This window comes from Dipodomys ordii, unplaced genomic scaffold, assembly GCF_000151885.1.
Source record: "Dipodomys ordii isolate 6190 unplaced genomic scaffold, Dord_2.0 Scaffold3, whole genome shotgun sequence".
NCBI classification, from domain to species: Eukaryota; Metazoa; Chordata; class Mammalia; order Rodentia; family Heteromyidae; genus Dipodomys; species Dipodomys ordii.
In genome coordinates, this window is record NW_012267219.1 from 16,769,524 (window position 1) to 16,783,825 (window position 14,302).

At 35.9% G+C, this 14,302-nt stretch overlaps 1 protein-coding gene across 3 annotated transcripts in view; it reads left to right on the top strand.

Annotated features, from left to right (window-relative positions):
• Nav3 (neuron navigator 3) overlaps positions 1-14,302 on the top strand; it is a 287,020-nt gene that overhangs the window by 158,201 nt on the left and 114,517 nt on the right. For all 3 annotated transcript variants that reach the window (XM_013019548.1, XM_013019554.1, XM_013019559.1), the window contains exons 10-12: positions 6,064-6,172; positions 7,043-7,426; positions 13,625-13,744. In XM_013019548.1, the coding sequence (XP_012875002.1) occupies positions 6,064-6,172; positions 7,043-7,426; positions 13,625-13,744 (613 nt within the window). The remainder of the gene's footprint in view (positions 1-6,063; positions 6,173-7,042; positions 7,427-13,624; positions 13,745-14,302) is intronic.

Genomic DNA, 14,302 nt, shown 5'->3' on the forward strand with positions numbered 1-14,302 from the left:
CAGTATGCAGAGAGGCGCTCGCTGTCCAGGTTTCTCTCGAGGTCGGTGCAATCTCTGTACCATCAAACCAGCGGCTCTGGAGCCTGGAATCTTCTGCCTGCAGGAGGCAGCCAGTCTTGTAGTGAGGACTTAGAGGACTGGTCTGTCCGAAGAGGGTTGGAAGGTGAGAGTGATGAAGATAGCAGATCAGAAGATGAAAATGGATCTTCCAAGCTAAGCAGCATCAGCAGAAGTTGGGCGGAAGAGGAAGGGGAAAGCTGCCTGCGGGAAGGGACCGCTCATCTGGATCAAGATGTAATTCTTACCATGCTGGGCGATCTAGAACAAGCGCTTTACACTGACTTACTGGGTAAGTCCACTTTACTCCTAATTTTTTAAAGTTATATGGGATTTTTTAAAACATATTTCATAATATCCTAGGAAATTATTTGCATTATCTAATATTTTCTACCCTTTGAACTTTTTTAACTGTACTCACTTAAAAATAAAAACAAAATTCTTTTTCGCTTAAAATGATTTACTTTATAAAGATTAGCAAAGAGTGCCAGTTGTCAAGTTATTTGGAGAAAAGAAATACCAGCTATTTGCCCTAGCTAGTTCTTGCCCATTGTCCAGTACCTTCTAGATAGCCAGAGGAAAATGTTAACATTTTAAAACTCCAAGCATGTTTTTTTAACTAAGTCACTAATGGGGCCAGTTTGTCCAGTTTTCCTCAAGGTGACCTTACCCACACATGGAATGGAGAATAATGAGCCTTCTTGGTCAGTTTTCTGAGTAGTTAAGGTTCTGACTCACAGTGTCCTGGGTAGAACCCTCCTTTTGTACCTTAGAGACAAGCACCTACATTCTAGTATCACTTCCAGAAATGCATAGGCCTTTGGTGCCTTTTACTAACATTTTTTTTGGAGGATGTAGTCCTGAATTGTACATTATAACTCCTTAGACGATGTGGATGACTATAAACTATTCACATACTTTACAAACGAGGCCTTGTTAATGGCAGGAGTTTTAGTAGTACTTTATGACAGTCTTTAACTAGATATGAAGATAACAAGTGATTTTTCATTTTTGTGATTGTTAATGGTCAACTTTGCCACTTAGCAAAACAACTCAGATGGGTACATTTAAATTCTGCTTGATGAATTCCATGGCGTACCAAAATATATTGATACCCTATAGTCCCTTTTTTAAAAATCTCTAAGCATTGAACCACTGAGCATATCATAATTTATGTCAATGGGTGTTTTCAGAAGTGACTTAGAATAGGAATTATAAGATTTAAGGAATTCAAAAGAATTAAACCTGGCCAGTTTCTGATTTCTTTGTTGCTGATTCATGTGAATACAGATTTGTCTTTTTCTTTATGAAGATCCTTTGTGACAAGATGTTTTACAAGGCTGTCTGAAATGTTTTAGCAACCCATTTTAGGGGGGAAAAGCTCAGAGAGAGAGAGAGAGAGAGGGAGAGCAGAATCAAATATGGCTCGTTTTTCATGTCACTTTGGCTTCCAAAGAGTAATGTTTACAGTTGTCAGAATAATTATTTCTGAATCTGAATACACCAGGTTCTCAGACACCACAGAATTACCACTTCAGTATTGTATGGCTTCTGTGATGAACTGCTTCTCATAAAGCAGCTCTGTGAAGTACAAAGACTAGAGGCTTGATCCTTATGAATCTCTTTTTCTTTCTGATCCCCTGGAACTATAGAATCAGATAATAGTCATCTTTGCCTTTTAAAATGCCGCCATTGATCTTGTTCTAAGTACCTCTTCTGTAAAGATTTTCATATACATGAACAAAGTGCAGTCCCCTGGCAGTATTTGTAGGTTGCTCTGTTAAATTATAGCATGCAGTGGGTGGGTGTGTATATGAAAGCTTTCCTTTTGTGCATAAATAACTTGGATCATTACTGTCAGATGGCAGCCTCCTAGCAGAAGTCTATAAACCAAGGTTTATAAACAGATTATCTGCTTATTGTATTTATATGATCGTTCTCCTTAAGGGTTCTCCTGTACTTGTGCCAGTATTCAAAACACATAAGAAGAATTTTTTATGCAAGTGGCAAGAGAAAAGATTGTCCCAATAGCTCTGATGTGAATGGTCATTTATTCAGATAATGAAGTATTTCAATAATACTCTCTCCACATAATGAACTATTATATTTGTGAGTACATTTGAGCTCACAGCACACAGAGATTTGAGAATGTTTACCAAGTGCCTGAGAGATTCTCAAGATGGCTACTTCAAAGTTGGTTTTAGACAAAGTTTTTGGAGTTTAACTTTTTACTCTTGGATAACAATAAACTGGACAAACTAAGGTCTATGCCAACTGTATAGGAGATTATTTTAAAATGCAATTATATGGCTATTAACCATGTGCTGTTATTTTCCCTTGAAAGTGTTAGGATTACACGGATGAGTTTAAATGTTTTATCCCATTCATTGTTGGATTGTCCACAAATCTAAGGTTATTTCTTAAAAGAAGTCAAATTGTTCATATATATATATATACATAAGTATGTATATATATATATATGTAAAATAGATGGTTTAGGAGCATGTAATTCTCTAAATCAGGTTCATTCATGTATAATTTGGTTTCCACTAAAAGATTGTAGTGCTGCCACTGTTAATTACAATGTGTATAATTAAAGCCTAAAATGTAAGGACAAAATAAATGGTCTGTTGCACTAAAAAAATAATCCAGAAGCAGTGAATCTAGCCTGTTCTATAAGTAGTGAGAAAGCAGTTTCCACCAGTTTAACTCAAGTGGATTTCTAAGCAGAGCCTTCTAGAAAATGCTTGTCATTATGTCTGAAACATATGGAAGTCTCCTTCAGAAATAATAGTTGGCTGAAATTATACAAGTGAGAAGGAAATAGCATGTTTGTATTAAATTTCTCATGTGTGGCATTCTGCTAACTTTGATTTGGGGTACTGAATGTTTATTTCATTATATGTGCATTTTCATATGTGGCCCTTTTCACCCCACCTCGACCCCAAGCCTTTAAGCATCATTTGAATACAAATTCATAGGACATTTCAGACTATGCAGTCAACCCTTAAGGGCTGTGTAAGTGCACTTAGTTTTAATCTTGCCTTTCGCGGGTCATTGAAAACATTTGCTGTAATGAATTTTGCTTTGCTTATTAGCTCTCAAGACATGAAAAAAGTCAGCAATGATGGTCTGTTCAGTAAGTGATGGGGTACAACGTCTGTTTGTCTGATTGTTCTGAGTGGGGCAGTGTCATGAGTGGATGCCAGGATGAGAGAATCAGGAGAGGAAGGGGGGAGGGAGGGACAAAGGAAGGAAGGGAAGGAAGGAGGAAGTGAGAAGATGGTTCGGAAATATGCAGGAAATAACATAAACAACCACTGACTGCAACAGGGAGAATTCCAGGATCTAAGAGATTCCTGTTAGATTGTATAAAAGAAAAAAAAGGAGATTTAAAATGAAATGAAACAGCTGAATAATATTTCATAGAAAGTCAAATGGCAATACTCTTGAAATTAATATTTAAAAGATATTTAAAAGAATGTGGATGTCAGGTTTAATATTATGACAGTCAGCAAGTGGTTCAGACACAGTGTTTAACCTTAAGTGTTCTGTCAGAGGGAAGGGAGTCAGACATGGGACATGGCACATAATGGTATTCTTTATGAACTTGCCAAAGGTGAAATATTTGCATTTACCATCCCTAAAATGAGAGTCATCTCAACACTTTTGTCCCTTTATGACTTGTCATTTTTAACTATCACGTGGAACTTAAGGTTTATGTGCTGTGTAAGATGTTCTGGACTGATTTGGGTTTACTGAGTCACCTTCTTTTCCCCTTCTTCACTCTTCCTGACCCATTTGAATAAATCACTTTGTTGCCTCTGCCTTTCCTTTGACCACAGTGATATTCATGTCCTCCCCTTTAATTTTTTGCTTATAAAACCTTCTTTTTTTCTTCAAAGAGGAAAAAATGGAACCAGGAATCTGATGGGACTTGTTTGGGAAAGGCAAAGAGGGAGGATGAGGACTGGTACAGGCATGATTATGATCAAGAATGGTTGCTTAACAAAATATAATTGTTAAAATGAAGCTCCCTTATGTAATTAATTGATGTCAAGTACAATATTTTTACTTTCATGAAGTGAGGGCATTCTCCCTTTGAAATGATACTAATGAGAAACATTTTAATTATTGAAATAAATTAAAGAGAACCTACGTAGAATGACAGCAGAATGGTGCCTTTCTTGGAAAGAGTTGAGATGAGGGATAATGAGCTAACTAGCAATGTTTGGCACAAAAGATAAGAAGGAATTAGCATAGTTTCATATTTGAATGGCTGCCATGGTAAAGGTGGTGTATATTTGATCAGAGCCACTGGAGCTCCTGGAAGGAAACTAAAGGGAAATCTTATTGTTCATTGTCCATAAATGTTCTCATAATTGCACCTAACATTGGAAGGAGAGGCAGAACTTACCAGTATTGAAGACAGAGGCAAGAGCCTCTGTCCTACATGAAGCGTAGGTGAGTTTTATGCTTTCTAGGCAAAAATCTCTGAGCTACCTACAATCCTTTGACTAGTAATATGGATGTTAAATTAACGTCTTTGAGATATATCTATATGGGTATATATATGGTCTAAACGCTAAGGAAGTCCATTAGCAGGTTAAATTGTACCTAGAAATTTAGAACAGATTGTTTATATGTATCTTGCCTTGTCTCTGTGATGATTTTCATAATGCAATTTAATATATGCTATTTCTCTGTTTCCAGTTTCTTTTTCTTCTCTGTTTTTTTCCCTTAAATCATCATTTCTTACATTTCTTTATTTACAGTTTGCTTCTAGACTCTTCTTCCCTCTCCTATCCTCTTCTTTCCTCTGTTCTAATCCCTCTTTCCCTCCGTCCTTCCCTCCCTTCCTTGCTTCCTTCCTTCCTTATTGACATTCTCCTCTCTTCTCTCCCTTCCTTTGCTCATGTATTTTTTAAACTTCGTTCTTCTTCCCCCTTTTTAAAAATTCCTGTTCTCTGAGCTCAAATCGAATAGAATATAGACTATGTTTCCTCTACATTCCGATTTTCTTATTGTCTAGACCCATCAGCTTCAAATGGACACTGGCCTAAGGAGTACTATATAATAATAATGAACAAATGGTTTAATGGAACTTCTGCCTCCAAGTGATAGTGTAAAGCTAACATGTACCACACTGGCAAAACTATTGGTTTTGTAATCAGTAGACATGACATTTGGGGTGAAAATTCCTAATGCATCACTTGAACACTAGTAACATTAGTATTGCAATTCAGGTTACCTGAAGAAAGTTGAGAAGTAATTAAAAGGGTCTATGAGTCATTAAAAGAAAAAAAGCTGTTATTTTGTAGTGATGGCCTCTCACTTATTCCCCAAAGTCTAAATATAAACATGCTAGGTAAGTTAGTTTAAACCACCTATTCCAAGTACACTTAGAAATTTTGCTGTGTGCTGGTGGCTCACATCAGTCATAATAGCCACTCAGGAGGCTGAAACCTGAGGATCACAGTTTGAGCCAGACCCTGCAAGAAACTCCATAAGACTCATATGTAATAAACTACTCAAAAAAGCTGGAAGTAGTAGAATGGCACAAGTGGTAGAGTGCATCTCCTTAAACAAAAGAAGCTCAGGGTCAGTAACTAGGCCCAGAATTCAAGCACAGCACTGGCAAAAAGGGTATTTATTGAAATATTGAAATATTTAAAGTAATATACAGTTTTTAAATTAAGCTGAGAAACACAGAGTACTGTTTAGGGCATTTCCTAGTGAGTCTCATTTTGCAATGATTAGGGACATAGACTGAAGTATTATAGTGTTTCTACCACTTCAGGGTTATTAATTATGATGTTACACCTGTTTTTATTCACATTTTATGTGATCTAAAGAAGAAATATACCTTTCTCAGAAGATAATAGTTATTTGGAATGTTTATCTCATTTCTTAGAAGAGAATTTTACAATCATCAAGTATAATATACCATTATATCAAGAACAAATGGAATTGAATAGCAGACTCATTCTCCTTTCCCATTTCCAGGTGAAGATCCTGAAACCAGAAGAATGAGAACAGTGAAGAACATAGCAGACCTAAGGCAGAACTTAGAAGAGACCATGTCCAGTCTTCGTGGGACCCAGATTAGCCACAGGTTGTTCCCCAAATTTTGTATCTTTGGACCAATAAAGATAAAAAATAACCCAAAAGTCAAGTATTTAATGTCTCTTATAATGGTAGAGAAGAATATAAATTATCCTTCATTATTTCTCTACTTTAAAATTTCCAATAAATTATCACTAAAAACATCACTAATGATCACAATCAGTAATAATTCTTAAACAAAACATTCAGGATTAAAAAAAAATCTCTTCTGGGGCTGGGAAGGTGGCTCAGTGGTAGAGTGCTTGCCTTGCATGCATGAGGACTGGGATTGATTCCTCAGCACCACATAAGTAGAAAAAGCTGGAAGTGGCACTGTGACTCATGTGCCAGCCTTAAGCTGAAGAGCTGAGGGACAGCCCCAGGCCTAGAGTTCAGGCCCCACAATAAAGAAAACAATCTCTTCTCCATATAATTTCCTGATCTAACTAAATTCACTGCAGCAACTTTGACCCTTGCTACTAAGCAGGTGCATTCCTGCTCTGGAGCATGTGGGAGGGGTAACAGGAAGACATTCAAGAATGCATGGAGGTGTAGATAGCTCTTGCAGACAGTCTGAGAAGTTTACAGTAGGCTGTTGAAGGTATACTTTTAAAAAAAAAAAGAAGAAGATGTAAGGCCATATTTTGTTCTGTAATGATGAAAACAAAGGACAGCTCTTCCCACGTTTTGTCATCTGCAGAAGTGATTAGAATCACAAAATAACATATGCAATAATTTAGCCATCATGAATGCAATATCTAGTTAACGTATGCAATAATTTAGCAATCATGAATGCAATATCTAGTTAAACAACACCTGAACCTGTCCTTTCCTGCTTTTATGCCCTAGAGTGGAATTATGTATTTGTTTTCGTTGACAGCACCCTGGAGACAACATTTGACAGCACGGTGACAACAGAAGTCAATGGCAGGACCATACCCAACCTGACAAGCCGCCCTACTCCCATGAGCTGGAGGCTGGGCCAGGCATGTCCCAGACTACAGGCAGGAGATGCTCCCTCCATGGGGGCTGGCTACTCTCGCAGTGGTACCAGTCGATTCATCCACACAGACCCCTCCAGGTTCATGTACACAACACCTCTCCGCAGAGCTGCCGTCTCCCGGCTGGGAAACATGTCACAGATTGACATGAGTGAAAAAGCAAGCAGCGATCTGGACATGTCTTCGGAAGTGGATGTTGGTGGATACATGAGTGATGGGGATATCCTTGGGAAGACTCTAAGGACAGATGACATCAACAGTGGGTAAGTGGTGCAGCCTGTAATGCCATTGGTGTAGGAAGAGAGCAGTTCTCCTGAGATGCATTCACCACAGAGGTCTTTAAAAAAAAATATGTGAGCCGTGTGATGGGATGTGAGCTGTTTTGGGGCCTCCCCTCAGCTCATGCATGGGAAGTTATATACTCTAGGTTTCTAGACGTTCTTTACATCATCAGGCATTAAACTGTCCTATTGTTTTTCAGAGTGATTTGCATATGCTCTTCAGTAACAGATTTTTGTAGAATTTTATAGAAAAAGAAGTGGGAGGGGATAGGAAGATTCTGTTGAATTGCATTACTTTCTCTTTTGGCTCAGGTTGCCTAAAACTGCTTTAAGGAACATATTTTGTGGTCCTCTCCAATTGTATACTTAAGTATACAGTTGGAGGGAATATGATGTTAATGTTTAAAGTTGCAATGTATTTATTTTCTTTGGATGTAATTATTTTTTAAAAAAATCTTAGTCTTTGTTCTCCTTCTGTTTCCAATTATATTTTTAAAATGTGACTATAATACTCCTAGAGTATTTTGACACTTGGTTCAATCAGGGTGTGAATTTTGATGGAGGAATAAGGGATGGGCTATTATAATCAGTACAAATGAAACATTCTACTAAAATTATTATTTGCCATTTTAGTTATGCATATATATTTATATATGATGGAGTATAACAGACCAAAATAGAAAATATGAGAGAGAGATCTGTTCCTTGTATGAGAAAGCCAGAGATGTGCCAGGAAAGTTGAATTTGAAGGCATTTATTTATTTATTCATTTTTATTTTCATTGAAGTAGTTGTACAAAGGGGTTTCAAGTCAATGTCTAGATGTGTGCACAATGTATCTTCCTTCATCATTTTCCTCAGTCTCTCCCAAACCCACCCATGTCCTCAATTTACTTGGTTCCATTTTCACATTCGTCATATTTTTACAATAGTCAATGTATTATTATTGTAAGTTAGAGAAAAATGACTTGGAATGTCTATGCTACAACCTATTAAAAATTAATCACAGAGTTCACTTTCTCTTCCTAAATCTTCATTGTTTTCTTGATTAAAAGGACAGAAGGCTCAACAAACACAAAATGAATGATGATGTTTAAGAATTTTTTTCTCAATTGACTACAACAAATGTCATGAAGTCAATACAAATAGGAATGACTTTTTTCCTACGTACTCTAAGTGAAAGTCAGAAAGTTATTTAATCAGCATTCTGAGAATTCAGAATTCCTTGAACCATGCAAAGACTTATAGTTTTCCTTCTCTTTTTAAAATTACTTTCCACACTTGGGAATGTGAATCTGTCGGTAATTAAGACTTAGAGATAGGTTTCTCACTTATGAGGAGGGTAAAGAAGTATCTGTTTATGATGCAGAAATGGAACACTGGAAATGGGGGGACAGAGTTATATATTTCATTGTGTAGAAATTCAAGTTAATTAAACTTTTTTTCTTTATGGATTTTTTAATGTTTTTAATTGTAAAAAATACTGCTCAGAGCGGTTACAGTTAAGTAAGCCAGTGATAAATACTCAGACCAAGCTGTTGGCCTAAAATTAAATTTCCCAACATATGTAATCTAAGAATTCTAAGGGAAGGGTGAAATAATTAAAAATAAGGACAAGGATATATCTTAATTGTACTCCTGCCTTGGTCCTCCCTCAAGTCTACTTTAATAAGCTTCCAATAATCGAATATTCATAACAAGGGAAAGGCCAGAGTGCCTTAGTTGGGTTAAAAATGTCTTCTTTGTGAATTAAGGCAGATAGATTCCAAATCTTGATTCTTCCAATTGCACAGGCAAGATATGAGACACTTTTAGTGAATATAATTATTTCTTATGGCCTTACTTGGCAATACTAGCCAACATTTATTTGCTTACTCCAATCTAGCTAATGCTGTATGCTACCTGGAAGTATGCATAATATTATCATCTCTATTGTTCAGATGAAGTACTTGAGTTGTAGATGGTTTTAAAGACTTGCCTAAGTTCATCTAGCTAGTAAACAATATCATTGACTTCAACTAGTGCAGTCTGTTTTCAGTCTGCATCTTCATGATCATGATGTCTTCACACTATGAAATAATCTTCATGTTGCCATGCTTAGGTTTCTTTCCTAAGAGGTTAGTTTTATATCATCCATTTCACAAAAGTACTACTAGGCAGCTGTTCATTATGAGCATAGTTTTCTTCACTAACAGTCTAATCCAGGGGCATTTCTTCATGTTATCTGTGCTCCTCTAAAGAATGATGACGAACTGTAATTCTTTTGTGGCAGGAAGGATAATAACTTCAAGTTTTCTTTGTATATGAAAATTAGAAATTAGGGGCTGGGAAGGTGGCTCAGTGGTAGAGCGCTTGCCTTGCATGCATGAGGCTCTGAGTTCGATTCCTCAGCACCACATAAGCAAAAAGAAAAAAGCTGGAAGTGGCACTGTGGCTCAAGTGGTAGAGCGCTAGCCTTGAGCTGAAGAGCTGAGGGACAGCGCCCAAGCCCAGAGTTCAGGCCCCATGACCGGACCCAAAAAAGAAAAAAGAAAATTAGAAATTAGGTAATTGTGATATACAGCAGTTGACATATGAGGTTGTGACTATAAAAACAATTCTAGGAAGATAATGATTATGGTAGAAGTTTATATGAGATGGTTTGGTAGAAATATAATTGTGTATAGGCTTTGAATCTTCCCAAATCCTCTGTAAAATAAGCCATAAAACATATTTATATATGATTTTTAAATAATTATTTTTTAAAATGATGTCAATATATTATCTTATCTCCCACATACAACTAGTTGGAAGTAACCTACATGGAAACAATGGACCAGAATAAAATCAGTATCAATAGAGGAAGAAACAGATGCTAACACTGGGATATTTTTTTCTTTGTTCTCTTCTTTTGTTGCTATTTTTCTGGTACCAGGGATTGAACTTGTAGCCTTGTGCTTGTTAGGCAGGCTAACTTGTTCCATGCTTCTATCCCTTTTTAGCTTTACTTATTTTTTGGATAAGATTTTGCAGTTATGTCCTGGCTGGCTAGAACCACTTACAGCCTCCAGCATAACTGGGTTCCAAGATGTGATTCCCCCACAAACAGTTTGTTTGTTGAGATGGAGTTCTCCTTAACTTTTTGGCAACAAATCTCAATTGCCACTATGCAAGTAGCTGAGAGTATACCTGTCTAACATCAGACCCATCCCCCAAAGGGACATCTGATAACACTAAGCATAATTGAAAACTCCAAATAGCTAACCAATACTGACTAGAAAACACATATTAGCTAAAGGTGAGAGAGATTTTGACCACTTGACTAATCAGTGAGATTTCAAAGGGCTTAGGGTCACATGTGTTTAGGACAGAGCATTTATTTCCAGTGATCTGTTTAAAAATCCCAGCCACCAGTCTCTTCAAGAACAAGGAGCCAACAGAGAAGGAAAGCTGTGGGAAGTAGAATAAAATTGACCAGGCTATGGAAATAAAGATATTTATAGACAAGGTCTTAATGATAGTGAGAACAAATGGAATGTAAAGCACTCAAAAAGCAAGCTAGCGGATGGGAAGGGTAAACAAAGGAGGAGGCTGCAATGCTTGGTAAGAAATGTACGCATTATCCTGCCCATGCAATTGTAACCCCTCTGTACAGTTTGTTCACAAATAAAATAAAATAAAATTTAAAAAAAAAGCAAGCTAGCCAATTTTTCAACTGGAATAAAATAACAGAAGATGTTGCTGTATAAAATTAAAAAGCTATTTAAATCAACTTCTTTGTATTTATAAAAATTAATATAATAAGTGAACAAAGCAAAGAAAAAATCTGTATCTTATATATACATACATATATATGTATATATTCAATAGACGTACTGTATATATATATACAAAACTTCATAATGATTAATATCAGTGAAGAAATAATCAAAGAAAAGAAAATAATAGCAAGTAAACAAATCACATTAATATAGATTTCACAGACAAAACACAAATAACTAATAACAAAGCAAACATGTGACTGATTTACTTGGTAAAAAGGAACTTATAAATTAAAACCAACATTAGAGGTCATTTCACATCCATTGGTTCACATAAATATGCCAAATATTGACAAACATTCTCAACAAATATTCCTTTGTATTTACATATAGAGTTTAAGATACACAATAATTTTGAACACTATTTGCCATTGACTAGTAAAATTGAATATGGTCATGACTTTATGACTCAGAGATTTCTCTCTTGAATACAGAATCTAGTAAACTCTTGCCTGCAAGCCCACTGAATCAGGTACTTGAATGTTGGTGGAAGTATTATTTTAAACAAGAGGAAAGAATACAACCAACTCAAATGTTTATGATGGCCAAGTGAAGTAAGAAATTATAATACAGTTGTAAACTGGACCTGTATCACACTAAATTAATAACACAGTGATACATATTAAGATAGATGAATTATAAAAATGCAAATGTGAGTAAAAGATGCATATCAAAAATGATTGCTTATCTTGGTGTTCAATTTTTATAAAGTGGAAAAAACTCATGTTATGCTAAACAATATATTGTAGTATGCATACCCACCATGTGGTAAAACCATAAAGAAGAGAAAAAGAATGATTAGCCCAAAATCCAAGATAATAGTTAGCTCTAAAGGAGTTTTGAGGCTATGATTGGGAATGTGGGGATACTGAAGATAGTAAGTTAATATTTTTTATGATTTAATAAATACTCCTATAGATTGTATACGCTTGCCTATCACATATTTCATTGTAAACCTTTTTTTAAATACATAATGCTGATATGATGCTACTATTGGTTGTCATTAAGATAACTCAATGGGATTGAATGGTTTTTTTTCTTTAAGAAGAATGTTTCCCAGTTTCAGTGGTTTTGAGAAATGAAGTATAGTGATTAAGCTGATTCCATCTTATAGTAGTTGGAGCCTGAGAATGAGGATAGAATGAGGATCAACTGATGTCTGGGTAGATGGTGTTTTTTCTTTTGAATACATTAACACACAAAAGAAGCAAACATTATGATCAAGACACATTATATGCACACATGAAATGTCATAATAAAATCCCCTACTATATACAATTTAATATATGCCAATAAAGATAAAAGGAAAGGGGTCCTCATTACATAAGGGGTACTCAACAGTCAGTTTCATTATATCTGTAAGATGGTCATGGGAAATTCATGTATTGATGTATAGGAAGTACTTCCGCTTCTTCTTCTTCTTCTAAAGTATGTGGAGTATCATTGCCTGGAAATATTAACTTCAAGTAAATACTATGTTATCAGCAAAGTACTTTGCTGACTAGCTTTCTTTGAGGGGGGAAAACAAAATACCAAAAAACAAAACTGGATACCTGAGTTTTCATTATTAGCCACATGGAAAGATGATTAGCTATTTCTTCATCCTAATTTCTTAAGGGGGAAAACTTATTCCATTTGAGATAAGAGATTGAACACCCTGATTGAGTTCCAATACCCAAGGAAGCAATGTGACCTAACAGGATTGTGTCTATCAGAATTGACTACTCATATTATAGTGATGGCTGATTGATAATGAGGAGTTTTCAAACAAGAGGCCAGCGTGGCCCTTCTGAGCAGACAGCATTATATGGTGGCCACTTGCATGGCTTAGAGAACTCACTTTCTGGATTTCTTTCTCAGATCTCATGATTGGCTTGAGTGACCACATGTACTTTAATCTTTTAGCACTTATTTTTCTTCATTTCTAGTTTGAAGGTAATAATATTTTTACATGTAAGATAGTAGGTTTGGGCATCATGTTGAACAACTTAGTGCATTTTTGTTATTATCTGATAATTGTATAGCATAATTCTTACTTACAAAACTATTGTTAAGTTTACTAATGTCCTTCATTTTTTTCAAACATGATGCCTAGAAAATTAAATTGTCTTGCCCTCATTTAGTAAAAGTTACATTTTTATCAGCTTGTTCAAATTTTTGATAGCAAAAGAAATAACAAATTCTTTAGTAGGATAGGTACAATAAGGAATGTTGATTTCCAAATAGCATTGAAAGACATTTGCTTCTTCCTCACAAGAATATTTGTAAAGAAAGTATCTTCACAAAATTTCCCGAGCAGTTGAAGAAAATTGTTTATTGAGGAAAATCATACTGATGAGGTAATTTGATTTTCAGTTGATTAATGAGGCATCTGTTTTCAGATACATGACAGATGGAGGGCTCAACCTGTATACAAGAAGTCTGAACCGATTACCAGACACTGCAACTTCTAGGGATGTCATTCAGAGAGGCGTGCATGATGTCACCGTGGATGCAGACAGGTAATTCTTTGATGGTGAGGAATACATACGGAAATTTCATAACCAAAAGAACTGAACAAAACTGAACAACAAGAGTTGGCTGTTGGTTTTGATATAATTCACTTTTTGAAATATTTTTGAACTAGGGATTTCATTCATACGACAATTTTGCATATGCAATGCCTTTTTAAAAAAACTGTTACATTATCGGAGCCCAGGTTCATGCCTGTAATCCTAGCTAACATGAAAGTAAGTCTAGGAAGATCATAATATTTAAGACTATCAATCATAAACCTGAGACCCTGTCTCAATTAAAAGAAATAGCTGTACAAGGTAGTAGGTGCACATCATGCTAGCTAGGCAGGAAGTTTAAATAGGTACATTGCAGTCAAGGCTGGACTGGGCATACAGTTGAGACTCTATTCAAAAGCTAATGCACCCCAGGCAGAGATGGTTGACACCTATAATCTTAGCTACTCAAGAGACTAATATCTGAAGGCCACAATTCAAAGCTGGCCCATGCAGGAAAGTCTACCAAAAAGCTGGAAGTAATGCTAAGATTCAAGTGGTAGAGTGTCA